Source organism: Colias eurytheme, chromosome 30 (genome assembly GCF_061535395.1).
Source record: "Colias eurytheme isolate Ceu_HAF_F1 chromosome 30, ilColEury1 Martin Lab GWU primary, whole genome shotgun sequence".
Classification (NCBI taxonomy): Eukaryota; Metazoa; Arthropoda; class Insecta; order Lepidoptera; family Pieridae; genus Colias; species Colias eurytheme.
In genome coordinates, this window is record NC_143009.1 from 3,153,798 (window position 1) to 3,174,321 (window position 20,524).

At 32.6% G+C, this 20,524-nt stretch overlaps 2 protein-coding genes across 2 annotated transcripts in view; both read right to left on the reverse strand.

Annotated features, from left to right (window-relative positions):
• Nucleotides 1-7,962: 7,962 nt before the first annotated feature.
• On the reverse strand, nt 7,963-13,086 carry LOC149895757 (uncharacterized). Its single transcript, XM_090118458.1, has 6 exons — nt 12,954-13,086; nt 11,988-12,119; nt 11,528-11,824; nt 11,248-11,421; nt 11,102-11,171; nt 7,963-11,017 (listed from the first exon to the last, which is right to left on the reverse strand). The coding sequence occupies exons 1-6, from the start codon at nt 13,084-13,086 to the stop codon at nt 7,963-7,965; spliced, it is 3,861 nt and encodes a 1,286-aa protein (XP_089974584.1).
• Nucleotides 13,087-13,853: 767 nt separating this feature from the next.
• LOC149895758 (dynein axonemal intermediate chain 7-like) overlaps nt 13,854-20,524 on the reverse strand; it is a 34,386-nt gene continuing 27,715 nt past the window's right edge. The window contains exons 16-23 of the mRNA XM_090118486.1: nt 19,974-20,130; nt 19,087-19,229; nt 18,461-18,536; nt 17,987-18,140; nt 17,251-17,399; nt 15,946-16,015; nt 15,627-15,728; nt 13,854-13,996 (exon numbers count right to left, since the gene is read on the reverse strand). Of these exons, the coding sequence (XP_089974612.1) occupies nt 13,859-13,996; nt 15,627-15,728; nt 15,946-16,015; nt 17,251-17,399; nt 17,987-18,140; nt 18,461-18,536; nt 19,087-19,229; nt 19,974-20,130 (989 nt within the window). The 3' untranslated portion in view covers nt 13,854-13,858. The remainder of the gene's footprint in view (nt 13,997-15,626; nt 15,729-15,945; nt 16,016-17,250; nt 17,400-17,986; nt 18,141-18,460; nt 18,537-19,086; nt 19,230-19,973; nt 20,131-20,524) is intronic.

Below are 20,524 nucleotides of genomic sequence, written 5' to 3' on the forward strand. Positions count from 1 at the left end.
AATTTCTATTAATGTTACCTCATCATCATAATCAAGTTTATCATCTTTCTTGTCTTCACCATATTTATCAGTCTTTTTAGCATCTTCAGCACTTGCTGGCTTTTCATCTGAATCATTTTCTACTGATTTCTTATTTTCGTCTTTTTTGTCATCAGTTTTTTTCTGAATGTCTTCTACAGGTTCGATAGGATGTACTTCCTAAAATTGGTTGAAATTAACGTCATATTTTCAAACAAGTATTCTTATTAATATTTCGTGTATCATAATATTTTAAAGCTAATTGTAATTTTTTTATGCAGATTAAGGTAAATGGACAATTTGGCTCAGTTTGCTATCGGATATAAAGTCGGGATTTTTTAGGACATATTTAAAAGATCTACAAGCTGGCTCTTGCAAAGCGTAATAGTATAAAACCACATATCAGAGAATTTATAATTTTCATGAGATGCTTAGGAAGGGATTTAAATTTTGTTCGACTTATTTTTGGAATAATCAATTACTACGTACTTCTGGTTTCCATTCCACGAATTGATAGCCCTGACCATTTGTAAATGGTCTGACGGACTGATCGAAATCAAGATGTTTTGGTATATCGTTATTAGCTTGGTCCTGCAATTATATATTGGGGTTGTTTTTAATATATTTTCTATAGTTAAATGGTCTTAAAAAATATCAATTGTTCTGTTGTTGAAACTCGATAATGGTTGGACAGATTTAGCGACTTCAGTTTTTGATATGTGGAAGAAATTTGAAAGTTTAGGCATAGGTAGATACGTAAATTAATGGAAAAAAAGATCAATTTATGTAGATGATACGAATTTAATCGGCTCATCTAGTTATTAGTAACCTAGTGATACTAACTAATTAAAAAAAATACTTGCATAATGAGTGTTAACAATGATTTTTACGTTACATATTAGGTAGTTTTCGAAATTTGTGAATATTTGAAAGTAGATATTTACTGGAATTGAGACAATAAGAAAAAATATTTCAAATAATGAGAAAAATATTTTTCTATACTGAGATCACCTAAAAATTGTTTACCTGTTCGAAGGGTTTCCTTATAATGTGGTAATAGATGATCTCAAATAAGGACGGTTTTTTTGGATTTTTATCTATTATCTGTAATCCGTTATCTGGGAGAGGTTTAACTTCAAACACATCGGTGTCATTGGATACCTGGAATAAAAAAAATGTGTGCGTGTACTAGTGTACATACGTAAGAAGTGAAACTTCTTTATAACCTTATTTTTTAAAAAATAATTTACTATATTATGTAACTTGATAGAAATACGTCGAATCAGGCGTGGTAGGGATAAGAACAAGACGGCGCGTAACGGAAAAATGTCACGCGTAACGAAAAAATGTTACACTAAATTTTTTTCCAACCCCGATAAAGAAGTTTCACTTCAATAAAAATTTAAATAAACTTGTGTAAAGCTAAGCTACTAATTCTACATTTATATCTATATACACCAAAATATTTTATGGCTGACAAACATTTAATGTAATTTTGAAATAATAATTATTAAAAATTCACAGCGATTCATTTGAATATTATTGTATGTTTGTATATCAATTTCGCAAAAACAACTGAACAGATTTACGTAGATGCCATTTAGCCAGGTTCACGGTTTATAAACATTAAAAAAATATTCACTTACCTCTGGTTTAGCAATCGTATAAGTGAAGATAGAATGAGGCTCAAACAGCAAGAGGACGAATACAAACTGAAATAAAGAGGTTTAAACAATAAGTATTTTTTTTTATTTTGATTCATAATATATTTGCTATGATGAATAAACGAATTATACAAAAATATGTCAGTACAATTAATTGCTAGTAGATTGAGGAGATTTCATGTAATATCTATTGAAAAATTATGTTATAGGTTAGCACAAATCATTCGTCAAATTAACGACTTAATTACGTTTTTAATTCAACCATTATCAGTTTCGCAACTTCTGGATATGTGTCTTTTAGCTTTCTTTAAAAAGACAAAAAAATATGTGCATGTACTAGTGTACACACGTAAGAAGTGAAACTTCTTTTTGACCTTATAATTCCAAAAATAATTTACTACATGCAACTTTACAGAAATACGTCTACTAACGCGTGGTAGGGATAAGAAAAAGATGGCGCGTAACGGAAAAATGTCACGCGGAACGAAAAAATGTTACACTAAATTTTTTTCAAACAAATCAAGGGGTGTAACCAGTTTAGTGTTTAGTGTTTTGTTATGCTTGAGGTTTAATAAACTTATATTTATCTTAAATAAATTTTAATAAAATGGTAATAGGTAAATTTCAAATTAATTAAAAACTCACCTTAAAATAATACATCTTGTCACTCCAAGTGTAGATGCGATAGAGCACTACGACATGAAAAATCCCGCATTTTTATATAAAACTAATAGTTTTTTTATGATCATAAATATAAGAAAGATAAATTTGTACGTGAGGTCGTTATTGTGAAAATAATGACCACAGGTGTTAACTTCGATATTATTAATTACCTATATTGTGTTTTAATTGTTCAGTGAGTTTACTATGAGATACATCAGTTTACTTATTCAAAAAAAGACGTTAGTTGTCAGGTAAATACTGCATATTTTACCAAATACAATATTTCGCATTTATAATATTTCTAGTGGTCCACCCTGGCTTCGCCCGTGGTACATATTTAGTATCCTAATTCCTATGTCCTTTTTCTGGCTCTAAACTACCTCCCTGCCAATTTTCAGCTAAATCGGTTCAGCCGTTCTTGAGTTATAATTGGAGTAACTAACACGACTTTCTTTTATATAATACTAGTGGTCCGCCCCGGCTTCGCCCGTGGTACATATTTAGTATCCTATGTCCTTCTTCTAGCTCTAAACTACCTCCCTGCCAATTTTCAGCTAAATCGGTTCAGCCGTTCTTGAGTTATAAGTGGAGAAACTAACACGACTTTCTTTTATATATTATATAGATATATTATGTCGTGGCCGAATCGTAGATTTGCTCATTTCATGATATGATCGATCATTTTGTGAAATGATTGGATGTCTATTAGCCACATCATGATGTGGTTTGAGCAGATCAATGATAAGAAATCGTTTCTCGATATGGCCAACTAAACGCGCGGTTTTTTCATGAAATGATCAATATTATTTGATCATATCGTAAAACAGTTACATTAATTATTGGTAGAGGCGCTGCAAGCGCTGTGTTTATGTGATAAGATGGCGGCCGCTGGCGAAAATTTAATTATTCGCAGTTAAAAACTTCATTATTCGTTTAATTACAATATGAAAAAGTCATATCAAAGAATTTACGACGAAGAGGTTCGAGTAAAATGGAAACTGCGGATATCTTATATTGAAGAAAAAATGCGTCTAAAATCTGTCCTATATCCTACTACATAATATATTATTATAATTGTTTCTTTTTTTAAAAGCGATTCGCTTCTGGCACTCGCCGGCTCGTGCGTTGTTTATCAAAGTCTAACCTAACCTAACCTAACTGTTTTCTATTGCAAAAACGATTCGCTTCTGGTATTCGCCGGCCGCTGCCGCGGCACTAACTTAAATGACAATTGTAAACAGTTACAATTGCTTAAAATGTTCTGATTTTTTTTAATATTTTATGGACTCTATATTTTATACGATCTGGCCAAATGTGGATGACCAAATCGTGAAACGTTGATGATTTAACGATCTGATCAAACTATGTTGGCCATTTCATGAAATGAGCAAATCTACGATATGGCCACGGCAAGGAAACATTTTTTTTTATATTACCTACGGTGCATTTAGATCAATGCTCATTCTAAGCCCACTATGTCAAATTATTTTAGTGTATACAGGCGTAGAGCATTATTTCTTTATTATTAGTGCGTTCAAAATGATTTTATATAAGTAATGTTCTAATACTGAACAACACTGAATACGAGTTTTCGTTTACACTAAAAGATCACGAGAAAATGCAAGCGCTCTATTTCTAGCTCTATGTTCGTTTGGTCTAAATGCACCATAAGGTATACTTTTTACCTACATAAATGCATTCTTTATATACTTGTTTTTATAAAGAAAAATACTAAGTATATTTTGTTTATGGCATATAAACTTAAACTACTGGATTGTTTTCAAAATTATTTCACCAAATGCTACAGTATTCTTGAGTTAAAACGAATACAGCCTTATAGCCTTCCTCTATATAATATCTATCTAACACCGAAATGATTTTTTAAATCGGACCAGTAAGTATAGTTCCCAAGATAAGCGCGTTCAAACAAACAAACTCTTCAGCTTTATATTATGTACTAGCTGTGCCCGCGACTTCGTCCGCGTGGAATAGTGACTGCATAGTAGTTACTACTAAACACACAATTATTGAGTAAACACGTCTTGAAACACGTACTACCATAAACAACTAAATTATAAATACTTACAGATTAATAACTGACTAAGATAAATAACTGTTTGGAAAATCCCCGGGAAATGCTCGGAAAATCCCCGGAAAAATATCCGAAAAATGCGTGAAAATATCCGGTAAATGCGTGAAAATGTCCGGAAAATATCCGGAAAATGCCTGGAAAATCCCCGGAAAATGCCTGAGAAATGTCCGGAAAATGCCTGGGAAATGCGTGGAAAATCCCCGGAAACTGCCAGGCAAATGTCCGGAAAATGTCTGGGAAACATCCGGAAAATCCCCGGGAAATGCTCGGAAAATCCCCGGAAAATTCCCGGGAAATACCCGGAAAATCCCGGAAAATAACCGGAAAATGAAAGGGAAATGTCTGGAAAATATCCGGAAAATGCGTGGAAATGTCCGGAAAAGGCGTGGAAAATGCCTGGAAAATGCCCGAAAAATTCTCGGAAAATCCCCGGAAAATTCTCGGAAAATGCGTGAAAATGTCCGGAAAATGCGTGAAAATGTCCGGAAAATGCCTGGAAAATCCCCGGAAAATGCCTGGGAAATGCGTGGAAAATCCCCGGAAAATGCCAGGGAAATGCCCGGAAAATGCTCGGAAAGCCCCGGAAAATATCCGGAAAATGCGTGAAAATGTCCGGAAAATGCGTGAAAATGTCCGGAAAATCCCGGAAAATAACCGGAAAATGCCATGGAAATGTCGGGAAAATATCCGGAAAATGCGTGGAAATGTCCGGAAAAAGCGTGGAAAATGCCTGGAAAATGCCCGGAAAATGCTCGGAAAATCCCCGGAAAATGCGTGAAAATGTCCGGAAAATATCCGGAAAATGCGTGAAAATGTCCGGAAAATATCCGGTATATGCGTGAAAATGTCCGGAAAATCCCGGAAAATAACCGAAAAATGCCAGGGAAATGTCTGGAAAATATCCGGAAAATGCGTGAAAATGTCCGGAAGAAGCGTGGAAAATGCCACTTCAAATTTGCGAAGTAATTAAAGCAGAAAACCCAAAAAAAAACAAAGCTGTAACGCGCTGTACCTAACGTTCAAGCGTAACCCGGGGTGGGCCCCTTCTCCTTTCCCCCCCCCCCCCCCCCGCCTCAGCACCGCGCACCCCGCTCGCCGCAGCGGCCGGCGCGGGCCGCATAGTTATCTAGAATGTTCCCTTGCGTAGTCGCCGCAGCGCGCACGCCGTTGTTAATCGTATATTTCATAAGAACAATGTTATAGTAGGGGAGCCCAAGAGGGGATTTTGGGATTTACTCGAGCGCGTCAGATTACTATAAGGGACGGTACCTTAGCTATTCATTAGTACCTCTAGTCAATATGAGCAGTTATGGTTGGTGGGTGCGCTCAGGGGCCCCGCTGGAAAATTTGAATAATCCATAATTCCCTAAGGTTGAGCTCGAATCGTCAGATTAGCGAAATGGGGACTTCTTATATTGTAATTAACCCCCCCATATATTAATCTGACGCGCTCGAATAATATTACTTTAATTTTTTACCCTTTCTTCATAGCGATTAAATCGCCACTTAAATCCTCAGATTAACGTAGGTATACTTTTTTTCAGTGACGTCCTGGAGCATGCAAAATATCAATATCTAACGCGCTTGAGTATTTTCAAGCCAATTTTTTTCTTTTTTAAATTAAAACAAATCAAAAAACCCTTCCCCACCGCTAAAAGTGAAAACATTATAGGACCTTTTTTTCTCGCTATGGTCTAATCTACCAATTCTAATAGGTTCCCGTGACGCTCGAGTAAATCCATATTTAGCATCCTGGGCTCCCCTACTATTATAATATGTCTTTGTTAATTTATATCTTAATAACATATTGTGTTAAAGTTAATAAAGTACTTTCAACCAAAATAATGTTATAAAGCTAAAATCTTTCATATTAAATGTATACGGGATATTCATATTTCATACTTAATGTATGGGAGGGTTTAAAGATAATTTTTTTGATATTTCTCGATTTATTTTTAAAAATTTATTACGGCCATTTTACTCATTAGGTTAAGTACTTTCGATATCAGTTTAAGGTTTTTTGTTATCTGTAATACTTACGGAAAAATCGCCTGTGCACACTTAACGATTACACCCTGTATATAGGTATAGTAAATGGATGAACCGATTTTGATTAAATATGCCTAATTATACTTTACACGTCATGCCCTTTCATTTCATATGTCACTTGAGTCAAAATTCACTTTTTTTATTATCTACCACTTTTATACCTATATCAAATATATGGATGAACCGATTTTGGTAAAATTTGACTTATTTTTACTGATAGGTCGTTCACTTTCATTTAATATATCACTAAAGTATATTCGACAACAGCTTTAGTTATTTTCATTCCCACTTTTACCCCTATATACCTAGTTACAATAAATGGATGAACCGATTTTGATACAGTTTATTTAAGAACCAGCGTCGGAAAATATGCTGCCTAACTAAAAAACATCATCTAATTCGGATTACCTGCTAGCGAGCTACGGTGGCACAAACACACACACACACAGCGGTCAAACACGTCTTATCACCCATATTTTTGCATCGGGGGTTAAAAATATAATATGTATAATACGACATAATTTAAAGGACATTTTATGTATAAAATTTACCTAGAAATAAGTATAATTTTAATTTGACCCCTCCCCCCTACTACCTCAGCTTACCCCCCCACCCTTGGGGACTTTCGATATGATCACTTGGACATAACTGTAGCGTATAACAGATAACTTACGTTTTATCGTACACTGTATAAGTGTATAGTGTACCATAGAATGCCTTAGCAAATGTTCGCCGTGAGTACTTAAATGGTCATAACTTTTTTATTTATGAACCGATTGACATGAAATAAACACTAAATGTTAAATGAAGATTACCACAATATATTAGTGAAAACCGCATCGAAATCGGATAAGCCGTTTCTGAGATTAGCGTGTTCAAACATACAGACAAACAGACAAACAGACAAACAGACAAAAAATTTTTTAACTACAGTTTTGGGTTTGGGATCGATTTAATAATAGCCCCTGCTATTTTTTTTTTACATATTTTCATTGTACAGACACCACTATTCTAGAATTTTATTATATGTATTGATAGACGTGTTGAAAGGCTATAAAGATAAAAGGGTAAAGAAATAATGACGAGAGAAATGTAAAATACTAAATAATTTATTGTAAAGTAAAAAAAAACTTTATTACACACAGTTTATACTAATGAGAATTAAATTATACAATACATAGATACATAGGTGCTTCTACTTGTATTGAAAGTTAATTTTATTTATTTTTGACGTGACAACGTCTTATAATTCGATAGAGCCGGCTGCACGCACGAAAAAACATGACTCATGCGGCGTTACCTCGCTCTGAGGCGTTCCATGTAAGGCTTGAAGTGCAAGCGAGAGTTCGGAATGAGCGATAAAGAAGCACAATCGGACGTTGTCACGTTCAACTATCGTCAGTAAACCAATTTTACAGACAACCAATTTTTTTTAACCTTAAAATCGTATAGTTAAATCATAATATGAAGACATCCTTATGTTAACGCATGCGTTGTATTAATTTTAATAGTAGCTGAAACATCAGGGTTTATATTTTCCAATTCATCAATAAAAAACCTCGATTGGTTTTGTCTTATAAAATTATTAACTGGTTTCATTGGATTTGGAATATCCAATTTATTTGTTTTAATATGAGTGTTGTAGACTGTATTTAATGAAGGATTTGCTTCGACTGGTTGGAAGGTATAAATATAGGGAATAGTATGGGTACTGTTATGAAATTCGGATACTTGTCGAAAAAGCTGATTTTTTGGCGCGAAGTTCTTCCAATCCATAGTATCTTTACTAGATTTATTATTATCTATTTCTGTAGTTTTCTCTGTATTTTCTAATTGTTTAGATAATTTTTTAAGAAATATCTTTAATAAGTTCGTATTTTCGTTTATTTTTTGTAATATTTCGTTTGTAGTATCATTATTGTGTTTTATAGTTGCTATAAGTAATTCTTTTTCTCGGTCTTGAATTGGTTTTGATGTAGTTATAGTATGTGTTGTAGTTAATGGAGAACTTGTTGTAGTTTTCGTTGTTGTTGTTTTGATAGTAGTAGTTATAGGTTCTGTTTTATGGGTTAATTCGGTGACATAATTATCTTGTCTGTAAATATTATCTTTGACATCTAAGAAAGGCATCGGATTAAAGTCCTTTTTGTTATCCAATAAGCTTTCTAAATACACTCTTTCTCTTTGTAAATTGTCCAACTGTTCATCAATTCTTTTTTTATGTATTTCAAAAAGTAGTTTCATTTGATTATCTCTTTCTGCTTCTTCATTTTTCATTACTATTTCAGGCATAAACTTTCGACTTGTATTTGATTCATTTTTAACATCTGTACTATCATTGAGATTCTCTATTTTTGATATTTGTGATACATTAAGCGTTGAAAAATATCGTAAACCGTTTTTATCATAACTTTTGTTAACACTAGTGTGTATTTCTTTAAAGCTTGAATGTAAATCATTAGAAATGTTTTTGGGGGATATTTTAACAGTGACTTTGAAGTTTGATTTTGAGTGTGGTAGTATTGCATTAACTATATCTTCAACTCCAGGTATTTGAACATTAACTGGTAAGTTTCCAAACGCATTAGAGTTTTCTTTTGGTTGTAAATTACGAGTTCTTGCTTGTATTCTATACGGTTGAATTTGTGGTTTTTCTTCGGAGGAATATTCTTTAGATTTGGGAAGCTCTTCGAAAAATATATGCGGGTACTTAGACATGAGTACAGCTTGTTCTAAATTACGGCCATCTTCAAGAGGTGAAACTGGTTGATTGGGATAGTTTATATCTAGGAAATCTGACAAAGGTAATAAATCGCTATTTTGTACTTCTTCATCTGCCATAGTGTCAGGTATTTCAGTGTCTTTTATATTCAGTGCCTTTCTATTCAAATCTGCATTTTCTGGGGATAGTAAGTATACATTTTCATTTGATCTTTTTTCGGGTCGAGATGAACGTTCTCTAGCTATAATTCTTATTTTATTTACCTCCCTCTTATTCCTTTTATTGTTCAAAAACAATCGTTTTTTCATCATTGTCTTAGTGTTGAGAAATTTGTTTAATTTTATCTTTGATTTGATGTTTGAAATCTTTTGTACCGATACAGAACGTTTTTGTCTATTCAATTTATGATTCATTTGTTCAGTTGGATTTAAATAATTGTAATAGTTGTTGTTTACTTCGATCGATAAATCTTTGATTCGAATTGGTTTTGATATTAGATTAATATTACGAGGATATATCCGATAATTACTTCTTTTTGCGTTTTGATCTTTTGTTAAAACCTTATAAGACTTCGTACTACTGATTAAGTTTTTACGAAAAGAAAAAGGAATAATCAATCGTTTAAATAATGATTTATAGTTTGAATTTTTATCCATATTTACTGATCGCCTGATTATTTCATGACTATTTTTTATACTTTCTTGCTCTCTTTTAGGATATTGTTCTTCTTCTACAAAGTTACCAACTTTATCCATATTATTAACATCGTCGGTGTCATAGCTTTTATGATATTCTTTTATAAGATTTTCTAAACCATTAAAAAATTTAAGACTATCAGCATCTGGTGGTTCATCTACGTATTGATTGAAACCTACTGAAAATCCAGATCCATCTATGTCTTTCAAAAAAAATGTAACATTGTTAGTATTATCTGTCTTGAGATTATCTTGTTCGATGGTTATTGGTTTTTGTACTCGCTTGGGGATATCATCATTCAACATACTATTATAATGAATAACAAGTTCACCCATTTCAGCCGAATTCACTGATTTGGAGGACGTTAAAAAGGCAGGACCAAAGTTCTTACGTTTCCAGTTATCACCACGATAGTCTAAAATATCATCCACATGTGGTAAAATTTTACCGATAGGATCCACTTCTCTGTGATCAATATTTAAAAGTGAAGGTGCTATTTTGCTAAAAAAATTGTCATGTTTGGCCTTGATGGGATCTTGATTTCGTTTTTTAACTTTAATATGTTTGAAACTTGCTTTTTTCTCATGAGTACTATCTTCATTGATAGCCTTTTGTATTTTGTCAATGAGGTTGCGAACCATTTTTTTCTTCTTTTCACCTTTACTGCCCTTTCCATCGAAATGCGTTTCTATTTCAATATACAATTCTTCGTCGTCTTTTTTAAGTTTATCATGAGCTGGTTTAGGTTTATGTGTTGTAGCTTTATCAACGTAGTGGATTTTTATTTGCCTTTTTAAACGATTGGCAGTTGCTTTTTTATCAACATCTTTTTGTGATGGATTAGCCATCGGATATTGTTTCAAATATGACTCGATAATTTTATGGAATGCAGGATTTGACATAAAATTATCATCCATTGTTTGTACAGTAGTACTTTCTGCAATGTCTTCATTATTATGTATTTGAAATTCTGAATGTTTTCTGGAATTTTTGTATTTTTCATTTGGTGATTTATGATTAACTGGGAGCGTTTCTTCGTCATCCATCTTTTGAAATTTAATAGATTTGCCATTGTATATTAATTTAATAAGTCCAATTATGTCTTTATTTTGTCTGAAAAATATAAAAGATTATATGTAATTATTAGACTCGTTATTTATATTTTTGACTGTTGTAAATTATCAAAAATTGTCTTACGAATCGTTTTCCTTATTGAATTTTCTATTTTCATTTATTTCAATGATTGTTTTTATGAAGAGCTTTGGTTCTGAAAATAATAAAATCAGTTTATTGAACCAAAATACCAACAAAACAATATAAAATACTTAAAATTAATTATTTACCTTTGTGTTTTAAATTGGGTTTTTGGCTCTCATTTTTCGTCTCTTCAGCTAATTGGTTTTGCAATGATTTACATTTTAGCAGTTCTTCGAAGAATTTTTGTTCTTCTGTATTGGATGCTTGTTTCATTCCCAATTCTTTAGAATTTACTGCTTTGTCATGCTTTTGGGGGTTTTCTACAAAATAATTAAGGTTTAAGAGGTTAATTGTATCAAAGTAAACTACCATTTTACGTAATTTCATATATTATTTTAAAGACGTATTTATTGAAAAATTAATTACCAGAATTTTTCCTATCATAAAAGTTTCTGATCAGCAAATGAACCTTTTTATACACATCATTTAAGTCCATATGACCGATTATACCTTGTAACAGAATGTTATGCATTGCTAAATGTAACATATTATCGTTCCCTGCTTCGTCTAATTCTTCTTTTCTTCTAGTTTCTTTTTCATCTGGTTTCACAGCACCTTTCGCTGTTTCTTCTTGATCCATTTCTTCGAGCAGTGTTGCTAATTTGTTTGTTAAAATCTTCTTCATGTTTGGATTTTTTACTTGGAATACGAAATCGTTTGGCTCTGTAAGATACTTCTCAGTTAGTTAATTATATATGAAAATATTCACTTTAAAATCAAAATATGGCAAATGACTTTGTTAAAACATGACTTATTGTAGCTGTAGTTAATATACTATCATTCTTTATTTTAAATACCCTTTATCAATAAATAAAAAAAGCGTTACCTATAGAACGTTTAGCCCTGTAGGAATCAGAATCATCCATATAATTTTGTTCTTCATATTCGATTTCATTTTTATTAATTTCTATTGGTTTATATTTATCTTCCAAGATATTCGGTGTTGTGTGACTGTTATCTAAAATTATATATTTTAAGGCATTTATTAATTAGTTTAACGGGGCTCAAATGTATCGGATATGTAATATTTAAAGTTTTCTGGAACTGCTTGGCTCTTGTTCGTCACTATCATATCTTATAGTATTTACCTGTGGTATCTACAATGTCTATGGAGTCGTCGAACAATATATTGTCGTTTTAGAAAGGTACATTAACCTAGAAAATTTGATTTATCTAGCTGTGCTCCGCGGTTTCACCCGCGTGGCTCTGCTCCTGTTGGTCGTAGCGAGATGACATAATATAGCTTATAGCATTCCTCGATAAATGGACTATCTAACACCGAAAGAATTTTTCAAATCGGACCCGTAGTTCCCGAGATTAGCGTGTTCAAACAAACAAACAAATTCTTCAGCTTTATAATATTAGTATAGATTAATCAATACTGCATATGTTAATATAATCAATAATGCATATATTATATGTACAATATGTAGACGTATTTATAAATTTTTACTGTTATTGGTAGGAACAGTTGTGGATGTAATTTTTTTTTTTTAATTGTATAATTAGTATTTATGTAAATGTAGGATCTCGGAAAATACGCGGGCAGACTGAAAATCAGCGCTGTTCGGGTGTTAGCCCACAGCATGGCTGAGTCTGTTCCGATTGCCTAATATATTGTGTTTACTTTTAAGTTAAAATAGTCTAAGTTTTTTGTTGGCAATAAAGCTTTTTTTCTTTCTTTCTTCTTTCTTAATCCAGTGAACCCAGGTAACAACAAGCGGCTGGTAATTAACGAATCCTGATTATATCTACCACTCATTATGATAATTGCTTAAACAATTTTACTCACCATCTTTTTTAGATAACAATCCATCGATATCAATGAAGACATTAGTTAAAATAACTGTAAACGTAAAAGCAATACCCAAGATGGTAGCACAGAAAACTCTATAAAAAATAGTGTCATAGTCGAAACGAGACATTTAAAAAAAGAACTAGTAAAAATATTTTAAAGGAAATTAAGAGTAAATTGATTTTAAAGATTTCTTTGGAGTTCTAAACTCATTGCTGTTGTGTTGAAGAATGGTTTTAATGTTTTGGAAACATTAGTAAAGATAAGCGAACAATGGTATTAGAGTTGAATAAAAAATCCTGAAAGATAAGTATCCTAATTGTTAGGTATTTAATGGGGCACAACTGACAAGAAATTAGGTCTTGTGGATAATAGTCGTTAATTATTTAATTAAAACAAGATATTTAGTACAATATACATGAATGACGATGTATAAAGCATAGTTTTGTATAAGATAAGGAATACAGACATTTAATTTTTTGAACTAAACTGACTCTATACGCTTTTCTAAGATTAGAAACGTCTATATTTAATATTTTAATTCTCCGATTTTAACGCACATTCTTGTCCTTTTGTTCTGTTGTATTTATTGCATTGTTTTAAAAAACATGTATTTTATTGGTCTGATATTTGAACGTCTTTATTGTTAACTAGCGGTCTGCCCCGGCTTCGCCCGTGGTACATGTTTAAGTTTTCTCTCCATTAGAACCATCTTTTTTATAATACTTCAAGAAATATTATAAAAAAATATTTAACGAAATCGGTTTAATTTTTATTAACATTACCAAATTACACAATATATTTCTTATTCCCATGATGATGATGATGATTTGTATTTCTTCTTCACATACAAAAAAAACACATTAAATTTACAATTTATTGACAACAATTTTGAACCAAAATCACGAATAACTCGACAATTTCAACTCTTGCAGCATTTCAAAGACAGTTTCAACCAGACGATATTTCATGTTGAAAGTTGTTCGACGAGCGTCCACTGAACCATAGGACATGTTCAGAGTGAATAGATCTGGATAAAACTGGAAAAAGTAAAAAAAACACGCTTTAAAAAGATAAATTAATGTTTTGTATTGCCACCGATTCTTAAAGTGTACAAAGTTTGAATTAAATCTGTCCGTTTAAAGTGGGTCAACATTGAGTCTAAAGGAGTCGGTTATAGTTAGATGTTATAGTTTTGCATACGCTGAGTACGTAAAAAATACTTACTTATAAAATTCCAGACGCAGTTTTTTTTCAAATAGATGCATTCTTAAAACACACACCTTGTACACACACTTGTACACCCATAACAAGCAACCCGCCCAACTTTTCCACCCGCACGTGAGCTATCGTTTAAGATTATGTTTTCATAGACAAAATGCTCACACTAGAGAAGCGGAATGTGTCGGCTGCGCGAAGCTAGAGAAGAAAATATGGATTTTCAGGAAAGTTATAGCAAAAAATTTTTGACGTAATTTTGTTGTTTAAGTATTTTTTACGTGATCAGTGTATGCTAAACTACAAGTCCCTTCGCGTTTAGTATACCAATAGTGGGACACCCTGTATTTTATTTATTGCACGCCTCATAAGCGAAGCGTTGAGGTGGGTACTACTGTCACTTCGCGCAAAACATCTGATTTTTCAAACTTAAAATGTCTTTATGTATCATACATTGCACTTGTAAGATAATACATACACACACATATTAAGAAAAAACACTATTTTTAACGTTCATGATATTTTTGATGTCATTTTTGTTATTTAAACTAGTTAAAAAACAGTTTAAAAAAAGTTCTGTCTTGGACGTCCGTGTGTCTGTATGTGCGGATCCTTTTTCTTGTTAACACGATAGCGACCGAAATACTTTACTAATCGAGTCTTTTTTTTTCTCTTACGCTTGAGTATGCTCAGGACATAGAAATCTAAATAACAAGACACATTTCTATGTGCTTTAATGTCATAATTCGTATGAAAACCGCTGTCGCCAAAATCAACACATTCAAACCGAAAGCTAAACAGTACACACAAGTAAACTATGCCTTTTATTGGACAGCTTGATTTTAGTGAAAACTAACTTAAGTATTAAATTAAGCTTTTGAATATGTATCCTAACGCACGAATTTACGGTTTATTTTAGAATAACATCCCTAAGTATATGAGACTTTTTGCTCCAATACGAACAAACGTGATAATAAGAATGGTCGACTGTGTCATTCATTGTTATTTCGATTACTATGGTGACACTCGTAATACTTGTAAATATTCTATAATTTTAAGGAAAAACGGCATTATTTCTAAAAAAAAATATTTTCCGATGAAATATTATTCCTTTATAAGTATAATTACAACTTGTGGAAGAATTTCCGCAATGGGAATTGCTGAAACACACCATGTATGTACACTCATACGTCTCCAGAGCAACTGAACAGTGACGAATGCACTGGTGATGTGCAAATCACCTGAGTGGCGACAAGGTCACGCACGCTTACGACTTCTAGTGTCTTGTTATTTAGATTTCTATGGCTCAGGAATAGAACCCTTTCATTTTTCAGGGTCTGATTCGATGTGGTTTAATTGTTATTAAATAAACAAAAATAATAATTAATAAATATTTATTAAAAAAAATTATGAGGCGTGCACTTTTGGATTTTCCAAATTATTATTATTTACCTGCATACCAACAGAAGGATCCGTGTTAAATTCTTGAGATAGCTCGTTGCATTTCAGTATACACGCTTTTTGCGGTGTTACGTGCAGTAATTGAAATTTACCCTGTAATCACCACCATCATCATCACCATTAACTTCATCATCTTCATCATCATCATCATAATCATCATCAATTTCACCAGAAAATTCAAAATCAAGTATTACTTTCTAAGTAGAATATTATGAGTGTACGAAATAAATATACAGCCGAGGATGATGATGAAGATGATGATGATGAAAAAGTAATATTAATAAATAGATATAAATTGTGTCAATAATACCTCTCTTTTCTTATCCACAGCTTCCCGCAACTGCATAATGATATTCCGACTGCCGGCTGATACGTTCCAACTAATTAAGAAAAAAATCTACTCAATATAGTTAATAAGCAATAAATAATAATAAAATATAACACATTTAAGAGACAGAGATATATTTGTCTGTTTGAACAAGCATCACGCAAAAAAGCAACATGGAATGTAGGTACTTAATAAAGTAATAGGCATGACGAAAGATTTTGAAATCCTCTTCCATAATGTGTGTATACGTTTACTATACAAGAAAACCCTATATTTCGGTAATATACTTAAATTTAACGAAGATAAAAGCCATTTTCCAAAAAATATTTATTAACTGTGCCAAAACGGCTCGCAGTTGTCATGGCGAAGGCGTGACGTCACATTTTGGTAAATACGTAATTATTTGTACGCATTGCGAAGAAAATTAAAAAAATATTTATTTAATATGTGTTATAGAAACGAATTTCAAAGTTTATAAGTGGTGTGCAGTATTGCAGTGTGAATCCACATAAAAATAATGCTCAAAAATGTGTTAGTAATTATTTTAAGCGAGAAAATAATAAGAAATGATTGTATAAAGTTGGCGCGGAGAACCCCGAACCATGTATTCGTGAATTCGCAATTATATTTCTGTTCTGAGTCGATAAATCATACTTGAAACATAGAAAATAAATAAAAATGCGTATTCTCAACATATTCATAACAACAAAAAACATCTGATTTGAGTTGTTTACTTAAGCGTGACGTCACGCGTGTTTTAGTCAAAATGGCCAACTGCAGTATTTCAATGTTTTATTTTATTGATAGTCTCATTAATCTTAATGTTTTTAAGATTTCTAAGTCACTATATGTAATTTATCTATTATACATTTTCCCTTAAAAACACTAATACGATCATTTATGGATACCTACTGTCGTCATGCCTATTCTCAACGATGGGGTTAAAATTTAAATATTGCAAATGAACGGACTGTATGCATAAAAAATCATAAGCTCAATATAAATTTTGAACTACCAAGTATTTCAATCAACAATTGTATTTTTAATTGTATGTTGAAAAGCTAAATTACAAATTAATGTTGACTCTTATTTCTTAAATTACTCGACTATTCCACTAAAGCATTGTTTCTGTTTTAGTTCGTACAATAAAGCATTATAATCTTATAAATAAAACATACGTATATTATGAAACAACAACAACATACATACTGAAATATATTAAGCACCTACTTACTCTACAATTTTTCTACTATCAACCCACTCCACACATTTCTTGTTCCAACTCACCGACTCCACTGAAAGTTGTATGCTCTCGAGAGGAAGGCCATAGCGTGATAGTTGTGCCTCTCGGCAACCCATTCCTTGGGGCAAGTGCCCTCCACGTGGTTGTGCCCGTCAAAGTCGGGGAAAAAGTCGCAAGCCGCTTCGCGCATTATCTATTAGTGTTTTTTAAGATAAATACGCAAAAAAGAAACTTGGCTTAGATAGTTAAAACACGAAGCGTATAAAAAAAGGCAAAACTACTTCAATTATTAAAAAAAGCATGTGTATATGACATGACGGTATTGCCATGACGCGACCTCGAAATTTTACTCTCAACGCGCCTCAAGAAGTTTCACTTCAAAATTTTGTCATAATAATTAATTGAATTACGACAAAAATACAAAAAATCTTGGGATGAATATTTGAAAACCGATATATTATTTTTTTTAATATGTAGCTAAGTATAGATAATATAATTGCATGATAATTGTGAAGAAGCTAGTTGTAAATGAAAAACCGTGGCATAAAAAAGTACTAGACATACTTGAAATACTAGGTAATAATGAAAATAATAACTTGGCATGCATATTCAAAGTCGAAAAATAATTCTAGCACTTGTCACAATTGCGATCTACTTCAGTATCAGTGTTTCCGAGACACCAAAAACAGCGTGTACATGTGCCTGACTGAGTGTGTGTGTCAGTGAGTGGATGACATGAGTGATACATGAGTTCCAATTTGAGTGTGTGTGAGTTAATACCTGTATCATCTTCTTAACGCTATACGGTTTATTGAAGTGTTGTTTCAACGCCGAAGTGGTCGCGTTAGCTATCCACTTAAGTTTTACAGTGTTTCCGAGACACACCCACGTGACTGTTATAGATACGCCCGTCACGGTTATTATTACGCCCTTGCTGGAATAAAAGATAATTAGTAAAAGAAAGCAAGAAAGAAAACGAGGAAGGGAAAGAAATATTTTTGTTTATGAGTAAAAAAAGTATTAAGTCATGAATTGTAAATCTAAATGAGCATACAGTCTAAGGCATACAGTAGAAGAACTCAGATTCTTTATTCATTTGCAATTAATAGAAAAGTAATTAGATAAACGTTAAGAAATCATTATATGGCTTTCTATTTACTATAATTAAATATCAATTAAGACAAATTTATTCACAAAGGCCTCTAGGATCGCTAGTCGTTATAATGATTTTCAAATATTTGAAACATTAATTACCCATTAGGATCCGGTCTTAGATCCCACCCCTGGTACGGCATGTTACCGTACCGTAATGTTGCTATACCTATGGGCCCTGTAAATGAATAAACAATTAAAAAAAAGAGCGTGTGTGACGAGCACACGTGTCAGAAGTGAAAATTCTTTGGCTTGCCATTTGCCTTTGTATCTTGATACAAAGATACCAAAATCGTCGCCTTACTCCATGACGTGACGGTATTGGCATGACGCAACCTTGAAATTTTACTTTCATTGCGCCTAAAGAAGTTTCACTTCAAAACTTGTAAAGATAATTATTTTAAACATCAGCTCCATTTTTATATGTTAATGTTAAAAAATAGTATGAATACAGAAAAGGATATCACGTATTGTATTGTGTTTGATTTTACGCGAAATAAGGATTTTAAAATTAGTAAAAAAGTGTTTGAATTTGCTTTGGAAAACATGCTACATTTATTTCAAGATTTTGTCCGTGCCAGAATCATTATTTCTACTTTCTAATAGGACTTCTGATTCTTTACAATTTCAGGTAATCTATAAGTATCTGTAACAACTACCTTAACTACATAATAATATGATTTAATGATCAATGTAAATAGTAAATTAACGAATTTCAATATGCTCACATAAAACACCAGTCCGAAATTGTATGGTAAGTTTGTCCTCATTGAATTTATAGTCATTCACATAGTTGCTGGTCCATAGCTTTCTTTGTTCTTGCCACTGGCACATGACCGGCGGCTCCGTCCACATAATGTCTTGCGGTAATCTGTTATCATTAACTAATTTATTTACAAATTAATTACTTTCTTCAAAGGTTTAACACGTTTTGTTAATTAGGATATAAATGTGGTCAAAATTCGATGTGTAGTCTATTTATTCTGTGGTGTAGTGCAATTAAAAAAATATAGTATTTATTAACGACTAGCGGTCCGCCCCGGCTTCGCCCGTGGTACATGTTTACGTTTTCTCTACATAAGAACCATCCTCGTACTTTAAGGAATATAATAAAAAAAGAATTATCGAAATCGGTTCAGCCTTTCTCGAGTTATGCGCTTACCAACACATTTTGCGATTCATTTTTATATATAAGATTATCAAAACGTGAGTGAAACCACGGTTAGAAACTAGGATTGCAAAAATAAGTAACTTATTATTAACATACACCGGATAAGTACTCTAACGAAGTGAGAAGTTTAATATACAGAACAGATTTGATGATGAAATGCATACAAAATTTTTGAATTTAATTGTGTAAACAGAACAACACAGTTTTTGACATTATATTAGGGAACCCTTATCTACATAATATTAATATCACAATACATCATACACCACACTCACTCAATGACCATTTTGAATCCTACACGTAATTTCAGTCTCAGATTAGCACGAATACGCAAGCTAACAATTACAAGTGTCACTATATGTGCGTAAACATTCGTGCAATATATTCACTGAGTGAGTGTTACTCATGGAACAGTCACTGAGTGAGTGACCCTACAACACTCACTCAATAAACACGAGCGCCAGTTTCTCGTACTCCGCCTCTATCCTCTTGAGCTCGGCCTCAATCTCCTCCGGGGTGCGGGTGACCCCCGGCGCGGGGGGAGAGGGCGCCCGGTACTGCACTTGGTACTTCATCGGTTGCAATTGCTTTGGTAGCTGTACTGTTGTTGTTTTATTGAGGAGGGTAGGAAAACAATTATGACATAGTATAAAACAACGTCTTTCAGCCCGTCTGACTGTTCGTGATAAAAAACTATCACCATTAGTTTGTTCGAATAGAGGCATGATAAAATAGAAGAAAGGGGGGTTCGCAGAATGTCTTGGTAATTACTAGAAGATGCCCACGGCTTCACCATGATAGACCGTATTTATACCGACCTATAAGTATATCCATACATACATACAATGTATATCGTCATGTTACTATAAAATATTTTTCATGCACAAAAGATATATTTGTATAAATATGTTTTGTACGTAGTACGTCAGAACAAGCAAACGTGAATACTTTTTTGATTTAAGGCACAATAAACAGTATCGTACATTTAAATAATT